The 25,391-nt window shown below is 44.0% G+C and overlaps 1 protein-coding gene across 1 annotated transcript in view; it reads right to left on the minus strand.

Moving 5' to 3' along the window:
* The window catches only part of LOC115083382 (coiled-coil domain-containing protein 178-like), a 194,873-nt gene that overhangs the window by 82,920 nt on the left and 86,562 nt on the right, over nucleotides 1-25,391 (minus strand). Inside the window, exon 3 of the mRNA XM_029587182.1 lies at nucleotides 21,083-21,217. Coding sequence (XP_029443042.1) covers nucleotides 21,083-21,217 — 135 coding nt within the window. The remainder of the gene's footprint in view (nucleotides 1-21,082; nucleotides 21,218-25,391) is intronic.

A 25,391-nucleotide genomic window follows, 5' to 3' on the forward strand; every position in this document is an offset into this window, starting at 1 on the left:
TGAACCTGCATTGCTTCCCTTCATCTGAAGTAGTGAGTTTCCGGAGTGGAATGGACTCAAGAACTGTGAGCAAAAGACAAGGCTTGCAGTGATATTGACTGGCTTAGCATTGTATGTGCCATCCTATGGATGCTAAAGCACTAGAGTATTTCTGCATCTGGCAGCGGCTAACAGCATTCCACCCCCTGAAGACATAAAGGTTAGTGGTGATTTAAGTAGCAAATGGAAAAAATTCAGGGAAAGATTTGAAGACTGTTCTCTAGCCACAGGCTTAAATGAAGTGCAGGCAATGACATTGAGGATGGTGATGATGGGTACTGAATGCTGTTATGCTTATAAGCACAATTTGAGACTTACAAAGGAACAGAGAAAGGATACAAAGCCATTCTCGATGCATTGGAAGCCTGCAAAAAATGTAATATATGAAAGGTACTTATTTAGCAGCTGCAAACATGAGGAAGATGAATCCATTGAGAAATGTATCACGTTTGAGAGAAAGTAGCGACATGAGTATAGCCCACTGAATGCTGAATTGAGTTGGGATAAACTTGTCCTTGACATAGCCAATGAATGCACATATTGCTGCCTTCTGAATACAGCTATTGAAATATGTCACAAGCAGAGCTTACTGACTTGCATATGAGAATTATGGAACAGAACTGACAGACTGACAGTGTACAATTCTGGTCGCCGCATCTCAAAAAAGATATAATTGCGATGGAGAAGGTAGGGAGAAGGGCAACCAAAATGATAAGGGGAATGGAACAGCTCCCCTATGAGGAAAGACTAAAGAGGTTAGGACTTTTCAACTTGGAGAAGAGATGGCTGAGGGGGGATATGATAGAGGTGTTTAAAATCATTAGAAGTCTAGAACAGGTAGATGTGAATCGGTTATTTACTCTTTCAGATAATAGAAAGACTAGGGGGCACTCCATGAAGTTAGCATGTGGCACATTTAAAACTAATCAGAGAAAGTTCTTTTTCACTCAACGCACAATTAAACTCTGGAATTGGTTGCCAGAGTATGTGATTAGTGCAGATAGTATAGCTGTGTTTAGAAAAGGATTGGATAAGTTCTTGGAGGAGAAGTCCATTACATGCTATTGATTAAGTTGACTTAGAAAATAGCCACTGCTATTACTAGCAACAGTAACATGGAATAGACTTAGTTTTGGGTTTCTTGCCAGGTTCTTATGACCTGGATTGGCCACTGTTGGAAACAGGATGCTGGGCTTGATGGACCCTTGGTCTGACCCAGTACAGCATGTTCTTAATATAACAGCAAATATAGCTACCACGATAAGTGACAGCAGGGTAACCTACCTGCATCCAAAACTGCAGCATTTAGGGATTGTAGCAATATACATAAGCAAGAGAAAAAATAATGTCCAACATATGGAAACACATGTAGTCATGCAGTAGTCCAAATCATTATGTGAGACTATGTCTATCAAATAAAAGTGAAACACAGAAAGTAAGCTGATATGTTGGAGGAGATATTTCAGATGATGCAAACTTGCTCAGTACTGATGTGATCTTCTCAAAGGTATGCTCAGGCAGTATGCGAACAAGAGGAAACAAATGGTTTGTGAATCTCAGATTAAATAATATACTAGAATCTAGTCAGCTGGCCCCTGGGGTGATAAGTAATCTCATGTGTCTGACAGACAAGATGAGTTTGGCACCAAGAGCATAACCTCAGCCAAACGGTACCAAACTAAAGCTATATTCAGGAGAACTCATGACATCCTTGGGACTTTTTCAAAAGGAGTGCAGCATATGTGGACCTACTCATAAACTTGAGTTTGTTAGTGAAAGCCAATCTGAAATCACTGTTGTCTGATTCGACATGTGAGCACCTTGGATTCATCAAGTTCACCATTCCTGTTGAGCTAAACTACATAGAACATCAGAGTACCAGACCATTGTGGAGACAACAGCTGATCAATGCATATGATAGTATATTTTATGGATTCCCTGGATTCTGTTCCAGAATTCCATTTTGAGCTTGATCTCAGTATTCTATCAATCCAATGAGCACCATGCAATTTACCAGCAGCCAAAAAACCAGAGGTAAAAGCACAGCTGGACAGGCTTGAAGATGATAGTCATCTCGATGTCAATCGACTGACTGGATAAGCAAAAAGGTTGTAGTAAGGAAGCCAGAGAAGCAGAAAATTGTATGATCCAAAGTTTTTAAACTTAGCACGGAAGAGACCTCACTACACGATACCATCGCTTGAAGATGTCTTACACATGCTGACTAAGGCTTGAGTGTTTACACTTGTTGTTGCAGGGGATGCATTGCATTCCTACAGTGTAAGTTAGATGAGAAAAATAGACTTATGACAAAATTCTGGACCCCTTGGAGCAGAAAAAGATGGCTCAAACTACTATTTGGAGTCTAAGCAGCATGAACTGTTGAACTCAGTGGTATCATGTCAATAGTGGATGACATCTTCATTGTGGGTTGTGGTGACTCTGATTTGGAAGCAGAACAAGGCCATGACATGCATTACTGAATACTGCAGTAGTATCAGACATTCTCGTTTGGAGTCTCAGTTTCACCCAGGCTTGATCAACATTTTGCCTTTGATCTCTGTTTTTTTGTTATCAAATGATGTTCACTTAGAATTCACGGTAGTAATTTTCCACTGGCATGAACAGCATACGTGCAGAGAAGGATTTAGGCATTTGCCACCCCTAGGAACTGTTGCTGCTATTGCGTCCCATCTTCCACCCCCACCCCTGGTAGTCAGATAACAGGGAGCAGGAGATATAAGGCTCAGTCCCAAAGTTTGCTGTAGCAGCTCAGGCATAGATTCTGTGACAAAACTGGAAACATCTGAAGTACATTAGCAAACATTTCCATCTTTCATATTATAAAAATTAAAAAGTTGATTTTAAAAGGCCCATGTGCGCAAATACTGGGGGTTACACCGAGTGCGGTATAATCGAAAATACTGGGGGTTACACCGAGTGCATTTTAGAAAGGGCCCGGCCACACGAGTAACTCCCGATACACGCAGAAGTGCCGGGCCTGAAGAAAGGGGTGGCCTAGGGGGGCGGGATGGGGTTGGGACGGGGAGACTGGCCAGGACAGCACACACCGACAGCCAGCCAGCACATGGAGTGTACTTCTGCGCCAGAAGAGCAGTAAGTATAAAAGCAAAAAAAAATGGGGATAGCTAAGGTGGTTTAGGGGTCGGGGAGGAGAGGGGGAAGAGGGAGGAAAGATAGGGTTAGGGTTAGGGAAGTTTCCTCTCAGTCCACTCCTTTATTGGAGCAGACTGGGATGGAACTGGGCAAAGGCCCAATCGCGTAGCTGCGAGGTTCTTTTAAAATCCCCCCCCTGCGCGCGGAGGAGGCCACCCGCCTGCACATGTGCGCTTGGACATTAAAATCTGGCACGCATGTGCGCAGGGAATCGCATTTTATAACATGTGCGTGCCAAAGTGCGCATGTTAAAAAATAACCGCATCCATGTATGTGCGCCGGGAACCGCACGCACATGGACGCATGCACAGGCCTTTTAAAATCTACCCCTAAGTAATTTTCCATCCTTGCTTGTATCTGTATAATCTATTTTTTTTTTATTGGGTAAGGAAAAAGGATCTTGAGATCTCAGGGATGAGCAGAAGAGAAGGGGGGAGGGTGAGAGGACCAGGGATGGGGAGAAGAAAGGAGGAGGACAAGGAATGGGGTGAGGAGAAGGCGAAAGGACTGGGAATAGAAGAAGCAGTATGAGAAGAAAAGAGGACAGGGAAAGGGAGAGGAGTATGAGAAGGAAAGAGGACTGAGGATGGGGGGAGGAGAGGTAGAAAGGACTGAGGATGGGGAAGATGGGATATGGGGAAGGTAGAGGAAAGGCGGAAATCAAGGAATCTGAGATGGGAGAGAAAGAGGGAAAGGGATGGAGGTTCTCAGATGGGGAAAGGGAGTAGGACATGTTGGAGGGTGGGTTCTGTGATCTGGAGAGAAGGGAGGGGAAAGAAGTGAGGTTTCAGGATCTGGAGGATAGAATCTGAGATCAAAGGAGAGAGAACCTGAATTGAAGTGGGTGCGGGAGGGGGAGGTAGACTGTGCTCTGGTCCTGCTCCCCTTAGAGTTCCTCTCTAACCTCTCAATCTGGCACACGCACACCAGCATCAGTCCCTTCTTTCTCACACAGACAGACAATGCCCCCTTCCCCCTATCTGATCCCCTCTCATTCCTCAGCCTCTCTTCTCACTCCAATGATCCCCATTCAGTCCCCCCTAATCTTAACAACATGATCCCTCTATGCTCTCCGTGCTCCAGGCTCACCCCACTCCCGTTTTGTCCTCTGCATGCTGCCTGGGTAAGTCTGGATCAGGAAGCAGAGGGCTTTTCTCTGCTGAGTGAGATTCAGCACAGCTGGAAGGCAATACATCTTCAGGCAGCCTGCTGTTCCACCAGACTTTTGCCACCCTAGGCACAGGCCTAGGGTGCCTATTCACTAATCCAGACCTGCATAGGTGCCAGCTCTGTGGGTGCAGTGGGTGCTTGAGCATCCCTAATATTGAATAAAGTCCTTCACTGTGTGGAAGGAGGGGCAATTTGTGCTGAATTATCATTCCCCAACCATTTTGAAAAGTTTGCTCCTATGGTGAATAGCGCTGGATATTTCAAATTAATTCATGACATCCATTTGTCCTGAATCAGGAGATTGAATGGTTGGCTTTTTTTTAAAAGATTTTCTGTACCTTTGTGTGCTCTGATTGATCATTCTTTGTCATGTGACTCTTATGGCACTTTTTTTTTTAACTTTGGCTTTTTTTTGTGCCTCTACTAGAGATAAGAAAGACATCCTGGCTACTAAAGTTATTTCTTGTTTGCATCATTAAGCCTGTTCTTCCTGTCTATGTAACCTAATTATGCTTTCATTATGTTTCTTTTTATGTTTCAGATTTCTCCGATGCCCCCTTAAGACAGCTGGTGCAAAACACAGCCTGTTTCGGGGACTGCTTCTTTTTCTTTGAAATTGTCTCATCTTGCCATGCTCTTATGATGATCTTATCTCATCTTGTGATGCTATTTTTTTTGTTAGCCATTTGGCCATTTTGGGGATTACATGGTTTAATCTGTGACTTTATTAAAATCACGACTTTTTCAATGATTTTTTGAAAGATATGTTTCTTTTCAGGATATACATATTTTCTTTTCCCCTACCGCCCAGTCTTCTTCTGCATTTGCTTTTTGATTGGTAGTTCTCTTATTTGGAGATGGTGGGCACAGGCCCCACCCCCTTGTCAAATCCTTTGGGATATGGGCAGAGGTAGGATGTAGGACGGCTGGTACCATTTAGAATAATGACAGCATGGAGCTCAGAGACCCAGGGGGGGGGGGGTCATCCAGGTCCCCCACTGGACCCCTGGGGTTGTGCCAGTAAGGTCTGGAAGGTGTCAGGAGGCTGGGCAAGGGGGGTGGCTGGCCTCCGAGTAGAGGAATTATTTGAAAAAAAGGGGAAGAGCTTGAATAGGAGCCCCCAGGTGCTCCAAAGTGATTAAAAGTGCTTTCTTTTATTTTGGCTGCCTCCATTAGTGGTAGGGATGGTGGGACGGGGGTCTCCATAGACCCCTGGGATTTTGGTAGATTTTGGGGGTTGTTCAGCTTGATCAGGTCTTTTAAGGCCACGGCCCCAGGAGCACTGGGATAAGCGTTCATGCTAAATAAGAATTAGGTGACTTTTACATTCTCATGAAGGAGCAAGGCGCACGTGCAGCGCAAAAAATTAGCATGTTTTTATAGTTTGAGACTTTCAGGGCTAGGGAGAATTAGTATATTGTAATTAGCATAACTGCATTAGCTAGTTGTTTCTAAAAATCAGCACAAATGCAAAACGGAAATATTTTGAAGATAAATGCAACCCAGGTTTTTTTTTTTTTAACTTAAATTTAGACAAAATGCTTAGTTAACTTATCTGACATAAAACAGCAGTGAGTTTACAGAACCATAAAAACATAAAGCATCTCTCCTCTGAAAAGGTCACAGGGGCTCACTCAAGGAGAGCATTAAAAGCTGCCTATTTTTTATTTTCAAAGAAACTTTAACCTAATGCAACCCTTTTTCCCTAAGCACTGCCTTGTACTCTGGCCAGCAGGAAACTGGCACTGGAGAAAGAACCGACCACAGTGTATTATGGGCTGATGTCATATTGCAAATACTTAGTCTCAATTTTCCTTCTCTTTTATAGAAAAAGAAGGGCTCTGCTTCAGGAAACACAGGCTTTAAAACTAAAATTATTTCTGACCTTAATGTGCTTTGATTAAGGATATTTTATATAAAGAATAAGTTGTGCTGGTAAAATATTTGGAAACAATATTCCTCTGGAATTAGCACTTTTTAAAATAAAAACATCTTTATTAAAACAGGAATAATCAGAATCCAAGGTTTTCTTTGTTATTCAATTGGCATCCAGAGTGCTAAAAAAAAAATTTTTCTGTTTGGGACAAGATTTTTGCAGCAGATAAAGGAGATTGCTGTGGGGTTTTCCATGGCCCCCTTCAATTGCTATTTATATATGGATGCATTTAAAAAACAGTTTATTTATACATCACAGTATTGGGATTATATTATCTTATGGAAACATTTCATTGACAGTTTAGTTTGGATTTGGAGTGGTTCAGAGGATAAGTTAAAGGAATTTATAAGTTGGATCAATACATTAGATACTAACCTTGAGTTTACAGTCCAATATGATAATAAACAGATTGCATTTCTGGATAGCATTGTTTCTAAAACTTTGAGTGGATTAAATTCATCCATATATTGAAAAGAAACCGCTTTTATATTACACCAGTTACTACCCACGATCTTTACGTGATAAGATGCCTGTAGGTTAATTTCTACATGTAAGGAAATTGTGTTCCTCAAGTAGTGAGTTTCTATACCTTGTGAAAGATATCATTGACAGATTTCAGGATCATGGTTATCCTTTTCCCATCAATAGAAAAGCATAATAAATGTGCGCTAGATGTGAATCGAGAAAACCTGTTGGTGACTACAGTGGGGTAACCTTTAACATAGATAGTTTACATCAAATTTTCTTAAAATATTGGAGGAGGCAAGGAGAATCGTATTACCTGTTTATGGATGCGTTGTCCTTTTTTCCTGCTTGGTATTGCCTTGGTGGAACTTTTACTAACTTTCCTGAACTGAGACTTCCGGGGGTAGACAGGAGCCAGCCCTGATGGTGTTCCAGAGAACCAATTGGATTGGGCTTCGTCATAGGGAGGGGCTAGAGGAAACATCTAAATCAGCCCTCCCTCGGCGTTCTTACCGAGGCAAGGAGAATCATATTACCTGTTTGTGAACACGTTAAGTCCTTTTTTCCTGCTTGGTATTGCCTTGGTGGAACTTTTACTAAATTTCCTGAGCTGAGACTTCCAGGGGTAGGCAGGAGCCAGACCTGACGGTGTTCCAGAGAACCAATTGGATTGGGCTTCATCATAGGGAGGGGCTAGAGGAAACATCTAAATCAGCCCTCCCTCGGCACGCAGTCGCCAAGGCATGCCGCCGAAGCCGCGCGCCAAAGGGGTGCGTGGCTCTGACTGGCTCCGACTGGATCCAACTGGGTCCATTGCTTATTAATATCAATTGATATTGATAAGCACTTTCTGTTTGCTCTATTCAGGTAGGAAAAGTAAATATTTTTTACTTTGATCTCCTTAACCTCCATTAGGGAAGCATTTTTGAAAAATAGGGTGAATCAGGCACATCTGTCCTATAGCTCTTTGATTTGCTTATTATATAAATGCCTCATACTAAGTGGAAGGCAAAATTAAAGCCAACTGCTAGTACTCCAATTTTAGAGCAAGGACAGAGGACAGTGGCTGATTGGTTGAGTTCCCCACAGATAGCTCCTGTAGAGGGGGCCACTATAGGGACCGATATGGAGCTAAATCTGTCTCTATTGGCCGATAACATCTCATTGAGTCCAGGAGCCTCAGACATTCTGCCACCTCCTGGTAAAAAAGGGGAAGCTCCCCTTAGTTTGCCAGAAAGTCCCCAGGATGGGTTAGATTTGGAAGAAGTAAGTGAAACATCAAATGGGAAAGAAATATTAGAAAGGATGACTCTTCCTTTAATAATTGAAACTAAAGAGAATAAATTAGACCCATCCATAAAGGCTCCTAAAGAGGTGCTGAAACAAATAATGGGAAAAGTAAAATCTCAAGAAATAATAGTAAGACCTACATCTATAACTATGGACACTTTATGGAACATTCTAACGAAGTTAGACTCTTCTATTAAAGATTTAACTAAAGTTGTTAATGAAACAAATGAAACAGTTAAGAGCAATTCAGCAGCCCTGAATAATTTGCAAAAGCAGAATAATGTTTTTTATCAGCGCCTAGTGAAGGTAGAAAAAATAGAAGTTCAACAAATTAAGGCTGAAATTGAAATGCAGAGGAAAATTGAAAACATCGAGAATTATTCACATGCTTTAAATTTGAGAATTGTTAACTTTCCTTTTATAAATAAGATCTCTTCTATAGAATTGTTTAGGATGTATACTGAAAAATTTTGAATATATCAGGTCAAAGTATGCCCACTATTGTTAGGGCATTTTATATAAGCAATACAGTTAAGATGAAGGAGCAGGTTCATTTGACACAAGATAGTAATGCAGTAAAAGATCACAGAGAAAATATTGAATCTACTATAGATCTGTATGACTTCTTAGAAAAATCCCAAGATGAAATAGTGGTTGATAAAACAGGTACTATGCTGGTAACTTTTGCATTTATCTCGGATAGGGATATTATTTTTTTTTTTTAATTTCCGAAACAGGTTAAAAACATTGTACGGGAATAAAATATGGATTTATCCTGACTTAGTAAAAGTTACGCAAGCTAGAAGAAAGCAGTTCCTTGATTTAAGATCCAAAGTAAATGGGAAGGGTGGTCAATTTATTCTCCGCTATCCATGTAAATGCGCAATAAAATTGAATGGAAAGAATTACCAATTCACTGACCCTGACCATCTCAGAACCCTTCTGAGAGATTGAAGGAATGTCAGCTTTAGTAAAATGAAGGGGGTCAGAAACCTACATTTCCTATACCTATTACTTAAATGATTGCTCACAAGTTTAAATGCTTCTCTAAGTTTCTCTTTAAAATTTCAGATGGATATATGAAATATGTTTTCCTTTTGAATAAAGTAGAATGGATTTGAAATATGTACACAGTATTCCATCTGTAAAAGTCATTATGGCAAGTAATGTTTTGTATTACATGTTAAAATTATAAATAAAGAATAAAAAAAAATAAATTGGATATTTTACAAGGTTATCAATTTTATTTTTCAGATCCACCCATTTTTGTAATGAATTTATCCTGGATTACGAGATAGGTTGGCACATTCATAGTGTTTCATTTTTAAATGGGTTTAATAGAGAAATTGAATGGAATGCCTTTTGATAATAGGTTTGTGAGTAGGCTGACATTTATTCCACTTTTTTCTGTTATTTATTTATTTCATCTAATACAATGGTGGTCCTGATAAGATATTGCAATTTTGTGATTGGGATCATGCTGTAAGAAAATGGGGAGATCTGATTGACATGCTCAGTCATTTGATTTTGGTTTAGGAATGATATGACAAGGCGAAAGAACATCTTAAAATTGGCAATCTTAGTGGACCAATGATATGAATATGATAAAGTGTGGAGGGAAAGGTAATGATGACATTTTTTAGATTTTAAAAATTTTTTGGTATGAAGTTTTCGCGATCCTATAAAGTTGATTGGAGCAATAGCGTCATGTGATGCTTGTTGGATCCTATAAAGATAAGGCACTGGCATTTGAGTTTAGATTGATGTGGTCTGTGAAGATGGAGGTGTTCAATGGGTGTAAGTGTAAGTTAAGTTGTGGTTGTTATGAATGTTTTGCTTGCCTGAGTGAGATATAAGTGAGAATAGTATATGTAGTTTGTTGATATGGATGAGAGAAAGATGGGTGTCTGAATGAATTGTATGTATGAAAAGGAGAATAAACAATATTTATCTTTGCTCATTCCAGTTAAGAATGTGAATTTCTTAAATCTTTATTCTTCCAAACAAATCTATTCGAGCCAGTTTAAGAATATAAATTGTTTACTGCAATATAAAATACAGGAAAATTGAATAAATTAAATTAATCATTCCATATATCAAATACATGTCTCAATATTTAGTATCCACAGGACACATTTAACCAATCCATAATGAAACTAACATGCTGGATACTTATATTTATGTTATCTGACTCCTTGATAATTTAAATACTGGGATCGGCTTGATTATAATTTCTCTTGTGCAGCATTCATCATAATCATTCTAATAGAAAAGGAATTTTATCAATGGATCTATGTCAATAATATATCCAAAATCTTATCTCATCCAACCAAACCTTTTGTAATCATACTCATTTTCAATAATCTTATATTATTCTCCTTTTCATACATACAATTCATTCAGACACCCATCTTTCTCTCATCCATATCAACAAACTACATATACTATTCTCAATTATATCTCACTAGAATATTGATATATAATGAATAGCTCCAAAGACAGCAAAGAGAAATTTTAATTAGTAATACATAAAAAAAAAAATTATAGGGTAGGTGGATGGGAATATGATAATTGGCTAAAAGACACTGAGGTGATTCCTTAAATGCAGTGCTTTTATATGAGTATTCTACAGTTCCACACATATCTCTCTTTAAAAAATTATTTCATAAAAATCATTTTATAAAATATATTTTCTCAAAAAACTCTTAAAAATGTCTTTCCTGAAGGTATATATTGAGAATTTCACCACCTGTACATTTAGGAGTAGATTTTTAAAAGAGCGTGATCGCATACTTTTGTACTTTTGTTTGCGCAGCAGGCGCAAACAAAAGTACACTGGATTTTATAAGATACGCGTGTAGCCGCGCGTATCTTCTAAAATCCTGGATCGGCGCGCGCAAGGCTGTCGATTTTGGGCAGCCGGCGCGCGCCGAGCCGCGCAGCCTGTCTCCGTTCCCTCCGAGGCCGCTCCGAAATCGGAGCGGCCTCGGAGGAAACTTTCTTTCGCCCTCCCCTCACCTTCCCCTACCTAACCCACCCCCCCGGCCCTATCTAAACCCCCCCTACCTTTATTCATGGATTTACGCCTCCCGGAGGGAGATGTAAAGCCACGCGCGCCAGCGGGCTGCTGGCGCGCCGAGACTCGACCCGGGGGCGGTTCCGGAGGACGCGGCCACGCCCCCGAAACGCCCCAGGCCGAAACCCCACCCCCGGTCCCGCCCCCGAAACGTCGCATCATCGGATCCCGCCCGGATTTACGCGAGCAGGGCTTTTAAAATCCGCCCGTTAGTGTGTTCTGATTCCTAAATGATGTTTTTCTGTGTTCTTGGTTGTTTTACCGTTTGGTAAAATATTTGGTACATGCAATAAGCAGCATTCTTTTATGGATAGGTAACCTTACATACTTATTCCACTCTATTTTATGCAGTAAGAAAATGTTTTTCACTACTTTACCTTACAATAAATCGATTATTCACAGAGGGGTAGATTTTTAAAAACGGTGCGTTCGCGTACTTTTGTTCGCGCTCCGTTCCCTCCGAGGCCGCTCCGAAATTGGAGCGGCCTCGGAGGGAACTCTCTTTCGCCCTCCCCTCACCTTCCCCTCCCTTCCTCTACCTAACCCACCCCCCCGGCCCTATCTAAACCCCCCCCCTACCTTTGTCCGGGGATTTACGCCTCCTGGAGGGAGAAGTAAATCCCCGTGCGCCAGCGGGCCGCTGGCGCGCCGAGACGCAACCCGGGGGCAGTTCCGGAGGGCGTGGCCATGCCCCCGGACCGCCCCGGGCCGAAACCACGCCCCCCGGACCGCCCCCAAAATGCCACGTCCCGCCCCCAAAATGCAGCGTCGATCGGCCCCGCCCCCGACAAAAACCCCGGGACTTACGCGAGTCCCGGGGCTCTGCGCGCGCCGGCAGGCCTATGGAAAATAGGCGCACTGGCGCGCAAGGCCCTGCTCGCATAAATCCGGGCAGATTTACGCGAGCAGGGCTTTTAAAATCCGCCCCAGAATGTAACCAAAAATGATGTTCCTGGTGTAAAGATCTTTAAAATTTCTTACCAGTTATTTATGTCGCTCACACTGAGGGCATATTGATAGTTTTGAGTACAGGAAGTAGACTAAACCATTGTCTAGTACATTCCCCACTCTGGGAGCTACCCCAATAAGTCAATTTTAATACATCCACCCCTTAGAGAGACTTCTAGAGATCTGCAGTAAAAGGAATTGAAATTTCAAAAGGGAGGAAGTCATTCTTTTGTCTTTCTGCCTGTAGGTGGTACATTAGTGTGGGGCATAGGGAAGACCATTGTAGATTTTGTTACTGGTCCAAATTTGAAGTGCAGAGTTTCCCCATGTCTCCAAGGGCAGTTATACCCTGGTCAAAATTCTATTTGCACTGAAATCTAGAGCAGGGTATAGAAAGAATCTGTAACATTTTTGTCTCATATCATTTTGAGAGGAAAAGATTTGTGTCATCTATAACAGGGATGCTGAAACTAGTCCTCAGGCCCTCTCCAGCCAGTCAGTTCTCAGAGTATCCCTAATGAATGTGCTTATGTATTTGCATGTACTACCTCCTATATATGCAAATATTTCTCATGCATATTCATTAGGGATATCCTGAAAACCCGATTGGTTAGGAAGGGGGGACCCAAGAACTGGTCTGAGCACCCCCTGAGCTATACTAATGAGCATAGAGGTGCCATCCAGATACTGAAACATGAGGGCGTCTATGCAATAAAATATGCAGTGTAAAAAAAGCCTTAGTAAATGACTCAGTAATATTTTTATGTGCACATTATAACAGGAGCATGCTACAAATTTTACTGAGGGCATGCTAAAACTTATTCTCTCTAGTGTGGCCTAGGTATTAATATGGAAGTTAACATTAATAAGTGTGTCAGTGCTGCTAACTGCTGATAAAGCCCTTGTTTTAGTGGCCCCAAGTGAAAGGACTGGTTAGCAGTAGGGATATCATCCCCTCACCTCAACTCCCTGATCAAGATCAGAAATCTACTCAGACCATAATATCAGGGTCCCCTCCACAGAGGGCAGAGGGGAGGTACTGCGCTTGGCTAGGGAGCAGACTTCAGAGAAGCCAGGTGCTTTGAAGTAGATGTTCTTCTGCCTGAAGCAGCCTCTGTTCCCCACAAGTTGGGCCTTAGGTGCAGGAAGACACCAGGACTTACTAAGCAGAGGCAGGAAAGTGGCAGGAGAAAAGAACCCAGAATGGAATAGGACCGAGGAATGGAGCAAAGGACCAGTAATGGAACAGGTGCCAGAAGATACCAGGAACCAGGAACAAGCAGGAAACAGGCCATCCAACTCTGGCATCACAGAGTGAACCCCATGAGAATTATTGGACCAACAAAGATGTGTCAGGCTAGGGCTCAGTTTAGGACACACCTAATGCTGGTCCAATAGGGAGCCTCCTGAGGTGAGACTCCTTAACTTTGCTTAGCATGCAATTTCCTGCAGGATTCTTGAAGAGCCAGAGTCTCTGTGGCTCCACTGCAGGATCCCTTGGCCCTGAACACTCAGGACTGCAGGTATGATCTCTGCTGCTCCTGAGAAATAATACACCTCCCCCTACACACACACACATATATACAAACACCCCTACCCCTACAAAACACCATCATTATCCACGCCCCCCCAGCACATCCAATCCCTACTCCCTCCCTATAACACCATCATGATCCCCTCACTGGATCATCATGAATCCACCTACAAGATCAAGACGTCCCCTCCCCCCCATACCCATATCCCCCTAAGGAGCCAGACCCTCCTCATGACAAACCCTGAGTGAATGAGTTACCTGGCCAGTCTCCCACCCCTTTGGAATTAATCCTTACTATTCTGCAAAGTCCCATGTCTTCATCGGCAGGAGAGATGTGAGAGCCCTCCTGCTGGCACCACTGCAGCTGTCATTTGCCTCTGGCAGTGGGATTTAGCAGCTGCAATGGTGCCAGCAGGAGGACAGAATGATTCATTCCAGAAAGCTAGAGGGGTCGGGGGACTCCAGCTATTGGGAATTTGCCCTGAGAAGGGTCTGAGTGCTCTGGAGGAGTCCAGCTATCTTATGGAGAAGTGAAAGGGGTTTTATCATTAAGGTGTGGCAGTGGGGTTCATGATGATACAGGAAAGGGTCAAAGAGGTTCTAGCGGAGGAAGGGCTTATAATGATCTGGGGGGGGGGGGGGAGTCATGATGGTGCTGTGGGGAAGGAGGGGCTGGATGTGCAGGGTGTAGGGTGATAATGGTGCCATGGGTAGTGGGACGGGGAGCTAGGTATTGAGGGATGAGTGATGATGTGGAAGGGGGTTGTTGTTGCAGGGGATTTTACAGTCTTGATGTGGTTGGGGATGAAATCCCCCCTCCCAGCCCACGCACACTGCTAACTGGTCTTTTCCTTTCAGTCCTGTTAACATGGGGATTTTCAAGAGGCAGCATGACTGGTAAAAATTCAACATCTAGTCTAAAGCAGGTCAATTTTTATTGTTATTGAGCCCATGGTATATGGTAGGTGGAGGAAACTTACCTTGTTTAAGCCAGGGCTTCCCAAACCTTTAGCCCATTTTAGTTCTTGAAACTTCACATAACCACAGAGAACGATCAAAACAAATTTGCAGGCGTGTGACCCTACTCCAACAATCACTCCACTCTCACCACGCCAGCTGATCCTCTTTCTCAGCCTCTTTCACCTCCCAGCTTCACCTCCAAGCCTTCTCTCACATTCCCCTCTGCTGATTCTCTCTCACACACCTCCCCGCACAGTTACTCTATTACATTCCCAGTCAATCTTCTTTCACTCTCCATCTCTCACCCTCCACAGTCAATTCCTCTCCAGCTGATTCAACTCTCAAACCACTTCTGCATCTGATCCTTCCTTTCAAACAGCTCCTTCTCTAAAAATCACCCTGGCCAGGATCAGTAGCAACATTTTCCTTTGGGCCCTGGACCAAAGGCAGATGAGGACTGGTAAAAAGAGAGAGCAGACAACTGACAGGTCATCTATATTTTCTTGAGTAGTTTCAATGGAGTGTGATGAGAGAAGGCTGTGGCGATCTCAGCCACTCAGTCCATACTCAGCTCTTCGTGGCTGGTCCTAAACCTGACCATGATCTGCAAGCAGCAGCAACATTAATAATATGAATATAAGAACATACGATTTGCCATAATGGGTCAGACCAAAGATCCATCAAGCCCAGTATCCTTTTTCCAACACAAATACCTAGAAGGTAGATAGATTCCAAGCTGCTTATCCCAGGGATAAGCAGTGGATTTCTGCAACTCCACCTTAATAATGGTTTATGGACTTTTCCACATAGGGGAATCATTCCATCCCCTTTATCATTTTGGTTGCCTTTCGCTGTACCTTTTCTAATTCTGCATTATCGTTTTTGAGATGTGGTGACCAGAACTGCACACAATACTCAAGATGAGGTTGCACCATGGAGCAATACAGAGACATTATGATAGTCTCTGTTTTATTCTCCAGTCCTTTCCTAATAATCCCAACCATTTTATTTGCTTTCTTGGCTGCTGCTGCACACTGACCAGACAATTTCAATTAGAGATGTAAATCGTGTGCCAGATCGTCTTAACGATCAGGTTCGGCTGGTGGGGGGGAAAATTGTGATTGTTAAGATATGTGAATTGGAATCGTTTCTGATTTCAATTCACATCGCTAATTTTTTTTTTAGGGAGGCCCGCGCCGCTAAAAAAAACCCCTACCTGACCCTTTAAATCGACCCCCCTTAGCCTCCCCCACCCTCCCGAACCCCCCCCCAAAACCTTTTAAAATTACCTGGTGGTCCAGGGGGGCCTCGGGGAGCGATTACACGTTCCCAGGCATCAGCTGCGCTAAAATAAAATGGCGCCGATGCCCCTTTGCCCTTACCATGTGACAGGGTATCCGTGCCACTGGCTGGCCCCTGTCACATGGTAGGAGCACTGGATGGCCGGCCATCTTTACTCATCAGCTCCTATTATACTATACTCTAAAATAGGGGCTGATGAGTAAAGATGGCCGGCGCCAACTTTAAAGATGGCGCCGGCCATCCAGTGTTCCTACCATGTGACAGGGGCTGGCCAATGGCACGGATACCCTGTCACATGGTAAGGGCAAAGGGGCATCGGCGCTATTTTATTTTAGCGCAGCTGATGCCTGGGAATGGGAAATCGCTCCCCGAGGCCCCCCTGGACCACCAGGTAATTTTAAAAGGTTTTGGGGGGGAGGGAGGGTAGGGGAGGGTAAGGAATTGGTTTTAAAGGGTCAGGGTGGGTTTAGGGGTTGTTTTGGTGTGCTGGTTTTCCCGCCCTCCCCCAAATAATTCCCATGCCCTATTTAACGATTTAGGACGATTTATGACGATAAATCGGGGACATTTGTATTGTATTGTGCACTCTGACGATTTAGAACGATTTTAAAATTATCTGACGATAATTTTACTCGTTCAAAAACGATTCACGTCCCTAATTTCAATGTACTGTCAATGATGATCCCTACATCCTTTCCCTGAATGGTGACTCCTAATATGGAACCTTGCATTGAGCAGCTATAATTTGGGTTACTCTTCCCTAAGGGGTAGATTGTAAAATGTCCGTGAGGGTGTCTATGTGCACACAGTTCCCGGCATATGCACATGGACACCCCGATTTTATAAACATATGCGCATCGCCACGCGCATGTTTTAAATTGTGATACCTGCACGCACATGCACGCCCAATTTTTATATTGGTGCGTGCATGTGCGGGCGGGTCGCGACATGCATGTGCAAGGGGAAACATTTTTTAAAGCACACGCGGCAACACGATCAGACTTTTGCCCAGTTCCCTCCCAGTCTGCTCCAATTAAAGAGCGGACTGGGAAGGAACTTTTCTATACGCCTTCCTTTTTCCTCCCTGACCCCTAAACCTTCCCTAACCTATTCTTTTTAACTTTTGAACTTACCTGCTCCTTTGAGCAGTAGTATGTTCTGCGCGCCAGCCGGCTGCCAGCACACACTTATCTGGAGCAGGGCCTAATGGCAGCTGTCCTGGCCGACCCCCGCCCCACCCCACCCAGACTCCATCCCCGGCCCACCCCTTTTACAGAGCCCGGCACTTATGCGCATATTGGGAGATACACGTGTGGCCAGGCCATTGCGAAAATGTGCTCAGCACGCACATGGTCCGGCCATGCGTGTATCTCCCAGTATTTGTGCGCGCCGGGCTATTAAAATCTACCCATAAGTGCATCACATTGCACTTGTCCATATTAAATTTCATTTGTCATTTGCATGCCCCATCTCCCAGTTTTGCAAGGTCCTCTTGCAATTTCTCACAATCCTCTAGAGATTTAACAATTTTGAATAATTTTGTGTCCTTGGCAAATGTGATCACCTCACTCATTGTTCCCATTTCCAGGTAATTTAGAAATATGTTAAAAAGCAGTGGCCCCAGAACAGATCCCTGAGGCACTCAATTATTCACTTTTTTCCATAGAGAAAATTTACCATTTAGCCATATTCTCTGTTTTATAGGTGTTAACCAAATCCCAATCCACAATAGGACACTGCCCCCATCCCATGACTTTTTAATTTCCTAAGAGGTCTCTTGAGAGGTTTTTTCAAATGCTTTCTGGAAATCCAGATACACTGAGGGGCGGATTTTAAGAGCCCTGCTCGCCTAAATCCGCCCAAAACCGGGCGGATTTAGGCGAGCAGGGCCCTGCGCGCCGGGAAGCCTATTTTACATAGGCCTACCGGCGCGCGCAGAGCCCCGGGACTCGCGTAAGTCCCGGGGTTCTCCGAGGGGGGCGTGTCGGGGGCGGGCCCGGTCGTCGCGGCGTTTCGGGGGCGTGTCGGCAGCGTTTTGGGGGCGGGTACGGGGGCGTGGCTATGGCCCGGGGCGGTCCGGGGGCGTGGCCGCGCCCTCCGTACCCGCCCCCAGGTCGCTGCCCGGCACGCAGGAGGCCCGCTCGCGCGCGGGGATTTACGCCTCCCTCCGGGAGGCGTAAATCCCCGGAGAAAGGTAAGGGGGAGGTGTAGACAGGGCCGGGCGGGTGGGTTAGGTAGAGGAAGGGAGGGGAAGGTGAGGGGAGGGCGTTAGAGGATTCCCTCCAAGGCCGCTCCGATTTCGGAGCGGCCTTGGAGGGAACGGGGGTAGGCTGCGCGGCTCGGCGCGCGCCGGCTATACAAAATCCATAGCCTTGCGCGCGCCGATCCAGGTTTTTAGCAGATATGCGCGGCTCCGCGCGTATCTACTAAAATCCAGCGTACTTTTGTTTGCGCCTGGAGCGCAAACAAAAGTAGACCTATTCTCGCTCCTTTTAAAATCCGCCCCTATATTAATTGGCTCACCTTTATCCACATATTTATTTACATCCTCAATAAAATATAGCAGCTCGGTGAGGCAAGACTTCCGTTGACTAAATCCATGTTGAAAGTCAGTGCAGGTTCCTGTGAGCCAGCACAAGCTCACAGGCCCTGAAGCTGCAGGCCCAATCCCTCCTTGTGCAGGGCTTCCTGTTACCACTGAAATGAATGCAGGACCACTGCAGGGCGTATGTGCTGGCTCATAGGTCCCACAGTGACTTCCACAATACTAATGCTGCTGTTACAGGTGTCTAAAGATTGCAGCCATTTAAGGCACTTGTGACCCCAGCTTAAGGTTTGTGACCCCTTTTGGGGTCCTACCTCACAGTTTGGGAAGCCCTGGTTTAAGCTTCATTTCCATATTATGTTCCTTCCATTTACTTGTATTTGCAGAACGCCAGTTTTAGCATATTCCTTCTAACATCGCTTCAGACTGTTTTAAAATATACGCTACGTCCTCATTACTATTTTTATCCTGCACAAAAGGCTTTTACTGTGCACAGTAAACTCCATTACATAGGTCCCAAAGTAGGACAAAGGCTCATTATAAGGTCAGTATGAAATGTATGAAATGGATTTTATATTTTCAGAACTTTATGTTCATTTTTAGTCTCATTCATTATATACCACTCTTAGCAAGTACACATTAGCATGGCACCAACATTTTTAAAGAATGTTGATAAAATGATCTGATAAATTAACATAGTATGATCACATATTTTTCAGCAAACAATTCCCTTCTGTTTTTATTTTTTCTAGGTTTTTTCTTTTTCTTTTTATGCCTTTATTTGATGATGTACTAACTTACCATTAACAGACTCCAAGAAAATACAATTCTAAAAACTGATTTGTGGATAAACTTCAAAGAAAAACTTGGAATTCAGGTCATTGGTTTCTATTAATAAAGTATATATGCATAATATAATGGGCCCTATGTACATATGAGTCAATTTTCAATAGGTTTACCAGGCTAGCTTTAGAAATTAGATGGTTAAACCTTTGATTTTGAAAAATTTTCCCTGCTGACTGATTAAGGCCTGGATTCATCCTGCAAAAATGGAGGGGCGGGCCTGCGAAAGTCCGCAGCCTTCGCCCCACGGCGGTGCAATTTTGGTGGCCATGATGTGCCGGCTGCCGGCTTTTGCACTGAATAGTGCCTCCGTGAAAGGTGGTGCTATTCGGTGCGTTACTGCCGACGATAATGTTAGTAACATTATCACCGGCAGCGAAGCCACTGCTGACTCTGCCCCCTCCCCACCACGACTCCACCCCTCCCCACCCCGACTCTGCCCCAATCTAATTTGCATGCTATCGTACGCAAAAAGGGCCTTTTCGTATGCGATAGAGGCTTATCGCACGTGATATGGCCATATCGCGTACAAAAAGCCTTTGGGAAATATCCCCCTAAATTAGTTCCCTAAATTCACAGGCAAACATTTAACTGGGCAAAAAAAGAAGTAACTCAGGAGGCATTCCCAGGATGGGGCAAAAATTTACACGATCTACATGGATTTCCAGAGTTACCCATCTACATTTAGCTGGACAACTCTGGTCATACAGATAACGGTACTAAAATCTAACCAGCTAAGTTTATCTTTAATTAGCTGGTTATCTTTAGCAACTAACTGACTCTGTTTAAGAGGGAAAATTTTGACTGGCTAAGTTTAAGAATATTTTCAACTGAAAATTTAGGTGGTTAGGTTAAGCTGAAAATATCCCTAAAGACAATAAAGTATAACTACCTGGTTACCTTACACGCTCAGCAGGCCTTTAAAAATGTACGCCTAAGCATTTTCCTTTAAACACAAAATGGGAGAAAACTTCAGACCATAGGCCTGTGTATGCTTGCACTATAGTATGCTACTGCTCAAAATGCACATCATGGTTTATTGGAATATGCTGCATTAAGCATGTAAAAAATAAGTAACATATGTTAGCAATAGAGTTTAAATATGCTCTAAAGTGTTATAGAAATCCTAGTCAGATGGCATCTGTTTAAAACCCCATCGAATATGGAATAACATTGGGAAAATTGACTGAAAAAAAAAGTGCTTTTACAGCATTATTAGTATTATATAAACCTTTGCAATGTAACCTAAACACAGCCTTTAAGACATATTAATTCTGAATGTCCTCCTATAATAAAAATTATTTGTTGCTGTAAATATGAAGTTGTTGTAAGAGCTTGTAAACCTTCTTATCCTACACTATCATCAGGTCCATTTATCTGAGACTCTCACTATACCTTTGAGAATCAAGGTTTGTCTCAGTTCAAAAGATGTTGCATAAAATGGCAACTACAGAAACCAAAATCTAATAACTAATATTTGTTCTGTATGGAAAACATATGGAACCTACAATATCTACAGACTGTTGTCTTAATTTTTACACTGAATGTATTCAGAACAACCTATTCAAAGAAAAAATGATTAAGAAAATATAAGCCAAGCTTCCATTTTTAAGTATGCAATGGGTATATATGTACTATCTTGCTGAATTCATCCTTCATGCAATTTCAGTTTATTAAAGAGGTTAAAAATTTATAAAACTCTGATGGGATATGGTTTTAATGCTTCATCACACTACCCATCATTTGCTTTTCAATCTAGATCAGAATGATCTTTCCCACTTCCCTGCAATCACCTACCTGCACTGCTAATATTTTCTGAGCATTCTCATGAGAGGCTTCCTGGAAGTTCGCCAGCCCAGCCTGGCTATAGAGGCCTCGCTGTTTGAAGTACTCCTCTGATGCCCTGTGTATCCTGCTTTGCAGTACTGAGATCTAAAGGGGGAAGGGAGGGGAGAAGGAAAAAAAAAACCTCACAAGTCAGAGCAGGAGACGAAATTAATGGCAGTGTTCAAGAAGAATGATGGAGGGAAATATAGAAAGCAGTCAATAGCCCATTCTGCGCTGTACGGGCCTGACAGGAATTTCACAGTCTCTTGATTTTTCAGCCCACTCATGTGCATTCATCAGAAACCAGTCACATCTGGCTGCCAGGATGGGGGGTTAATTTTCTCTAAATGCCTCAGCAGTTTTGTTCTAGCTGAGGCAAACTCTGTGACTGCAAAGCTGATGAGTAAAATATTTCTACTTCACCCAGTTTAACTCAAAACCGATAGCCTCGGGACATATTGAACCTTTTCTTAAAAAAAAAAAAAAATCTTTTGAAGCTTTTTGAATGGCACATCAGGTCAGGCCAAAGTTTAAAATGCAAGTTTAAGAATTTGATGGACACCATTGCTTTTTTTCCCTTCTAAAGCTATCATAGCTTGCCAATGTGTGCTTTAGAGCATGACAAAACTAAAGAGAATTAACTCAGCCATCAACTGCTGAGGGAGAACAATAACAGGAAAGAAATTTCCAGATAGAACTCCCTATTAATCTATCTAGCTACAGCCATGTGACATAAAAGCATCTAGCTTAACCGAGCTACAGTGAATGCAGACTTTGGAAAGTGGCACCATATTTCATACAGATTTAATAACTCAACAGTAGGAGACCATACTTTTTGCTTAGAAAGTTCATATTTCATATCTGAAAGCCTCATATTACAAACTTTCATGATCAAAACTATACCAGCATAATATAGTTTAATAAATTAAACAGTGATTACAATATGGCCTGAAACACTGATTAACCAGACACGTTCTATCACGTTTAACTGTCTTCTGCTAATGTCATATCCATGTCTGAATTCCCATGCAAACACTTTGGTATAATATCACCAATTGACAGTCTATGTATTACTACAGTCTACCTTCTACATAAAAATCAGTTATCAGCAAAAATAACCTACATGATATTGGACAGCTGAAATACCTCTGGGGTGGTTAAAGGTAGAAAGTCAGCAAAACACAGTCAGGTCTTAATGCATATTAACTAGGGATGTGAATCGTTTTAGGACGATTAAAATTATCGTCCGATAATTTTAATATCGTCTTAAACCGTTATGGAACACAATACAATACAGATTCTAACGATTTATCGTTATAAATCGTTAGAATCGTGAGCCGGCACACTAAAACCCCCTAAAACCCACCCCCGACCCTTTAAATTAAATCCCCCACCCTCCCGAACCCCCCCCCAAATAACTTAAATAACCTGCGGGTCCAGCGGCGGTCCGGAACGGGCTCCTGCTCCTCAATCTTGTCGTCTTCAGCCGGCGCCATTTTCCAAAATGGCGCCGAAAAATGGCGGCGGCCATAGACGAAAAAGATTGGACAGCAGGAGGTCCTTCCGGACCCCCGCTGGACTTTTGGCAAGTCTCGTGGGGGTCAGGAGGCCCCCCACAAGCTGGCCAAAAGTTCCTGGAGGTCCAGCGGGGGTCAGGGAGCGATTTCCCGCCGCGAATCGTTTTCGTACGGAAAATGGCGCCGGCAGGAGATCGACTGCAGGAGGTCGTTCAGCGAGGCGCCGGAACCCTCGCTGAACGACCTCCTGCAGTCGATCTCCTGCCGGCGCCATTTTCCGTACGAAAACGATTCGCGGCGGGAAATCGCTCCCTGACCCCCGCTGGACCTCCAGGAACTTTGGCCAGCTTGTGGGGGGCCTCCTGACCCCCACGAGACTTGCCAAAAGTCCAGCGGGGGTCCGGAAGGACCTCCTGCCGTCCAATCTTTTTCGTCTATGGCCGCCGCCATTTTTCGGCGCCATTTTGGAAAATGGCGCCGGCTGAAGACGACAAGATTCAGGAGCAGGAGCCCGTTCCGGACCGCCGCTGGACCCGCAGGTTATTTAAGTTATTTGGGGGGGGGTTCGGGAGGGTGGGGGATTTAATTTAAAGGGTCGGGGGTGGGTTTTAGGGGGTTTTAGTGTGCCAGTTTTTCGATTTTTCGATTTTTCGATTTTTAACGATTTTTAACGATTTTTCACGATATTTTACCCCCCCAAACGGCAACAATACGATTCCCTCCCCCTCCCAGCCGAAATCGATCGTTAAGACGATCGAGGACACGATTCACATCCCTAATATTAACATTAAAAAAACATTATTTTGGATATCCTTATTTTGCCCCACAACAATGGGTGAGCTTTTCATGTCAGTTTAAAGTATATTTAATTTTTATCTAATCTAAATTTTGTAAAATAATAAAAATGAAAAATATTTACAGTAATGCTTTTGCCTGAATTTTTTGCAATTGATTTTTATACGCTTGACTAATAGTAAGATACAATAGTTCAGTCTTATTTTTAGAGTGGCCAGGCATTACATAGGTAATAAACTTCCAACTGAACTGAACTATAGTTTGCTAGAAACATACTGGGGGTAATTTTCAAAGGAGTTACGCGCATAACTGTAACTACTATTGTAGCAATTTTCAAAAGCCATTTACTCACGTAAAGTGCACTTATGCGAATAAATCCTATGGACGATTCAATGGCATATATTGAAGCAATTTTCAAAAGCCCACTTACTCGAGTAAAGTGCATTTACATGCGTAAAACCCAGATTTACGCATGTAAATGCTTTTTAAAATCTGGCCCACTGTGAACAACACGTTAAAGAGATAATATCAGGCCGATACAGTAAGGACGCAGTAGAAAAAGTGCGGCAGTGCCGGGCGCCCGCTCGTTTGCCGCGCACACAGTTCGGATCACATACCGCTCGATACAGTATTTAAATAGCATGCAAATGCAAGCCGCGTCCAAAGCACGTCCAAGAGGCGTCCATGAAGTGCAATCCATTTTACTGTATTGAGTGCTATACAGCGCCTATACAGTATCCTGGGTGCGCTGGTACCTGTCATTTCAAATGTCATTTCAAATGACATTTGAAATGACAGGTACCAGGAAGTGGATCCCAAGTTAAAGCAAAAGAAAAGGATCAGACAAGTATCAGCCGGCCTAAACTTTTGCCTGCCCAACCTAAAATCCAACGCACCGGGAAAGCCCCGCTTCAGGATCGGGCAAACATTCCCCCAGCCTCCGCTCACCTGCCCTGGCCGTGTCCATGGGTGCCGGTCTCCGGAGCAGCCCCAGTCCTCTCCCCTCCTCCTGGGGGCAGCCGGCGGCGAGAGCGAGAGCAGCTTCAGCAGCCCGGGGCGGATCGGGCGCTCCCCATGCGAGGCGCGGCTTCCAGCAGCCCTCACTGGCAATGGTGAATGAGCGCATGAGCGCACGCCGTGACCTCGGACGTCCAGCCGGGCGCTCAGGTCACGGCGTGCGTTCATGCACCTTCGCTGCCATGAGCTTACGCCGTGGCCTTGGACATCCAGCTGGGTGCTCAGGTCACGGCGTGCGCTCATGCGCTCATTCACCATCGCCGGCGAGGGCTGCTGGAAGCCGCGCCTCGCATGGGGAGCGCCCGATCATCTCCGGGCTGCTGAAGCCATTCTCGCTCTCACCGCCGGCTGCCCCCGGGAGGAGGGGAGAGAGGACTGGAGCTGCTCCGGAGTCTGGCACCCATGGACGCGGCCAGCGCAGGTGAGCGGGGGCTGGGGGAACGTTTGCCCGATCCTGAAGCGTGGCTTTCCCGGTGCGTTGGATTTTAGGTTGGGCAGGCAAGAGTTTAGTTATGGAGATTTAGAGGTTATGCTTGGAAACAACAGGTCCTTCCTTCCTGCTCCGGAGCTGTCAGCGCACCTGCACGGGAGACCGGCACCATGGACGCGACCAGGATAGGTGAGCGGGGGCTGGGGGAAAGTTTGCCCGATCCTGGCTCCTCTAAAGGTCTTGTCCCGGGGGGTGAGGGGGTCATTTGCCCATGAAATTTCGTCTCTCTGACCTGACGCTTCACACTAACGCAGGGGTAAGGGTAGGCGGTAAATTAGCAGGTTAAACACGCAGCAAAACTGCAGGTTAAAAAGGCGATAATCGGGGCGCACATTACTGTATGGGAGGGAATAGCTAATCCGATCGTTTGCATCTCATATACATGCCGCAGGCGGAAAGGGTTTCCCGTTGATTTAAAGAAGCGGTAAGGATGGGTTAAAAGGGATAGTGAATCGCGGGT

Source organism: Rhinatrema bivittatum, chromosome 2 (assembly GCF_901001135.1).
Source record: "Rhinatrema bivittatum chromosome 2, aRhiBiv1.1, whole genome shotgun sequence".
Taxonomy (NCBI): domain Eukaryota; kingdom Metazoa; phylum Chordata; class Amphibia; order Gymnophiona; family Rhinatrematidae; genus Rhinatrema; species Rhinatrema bivittatum.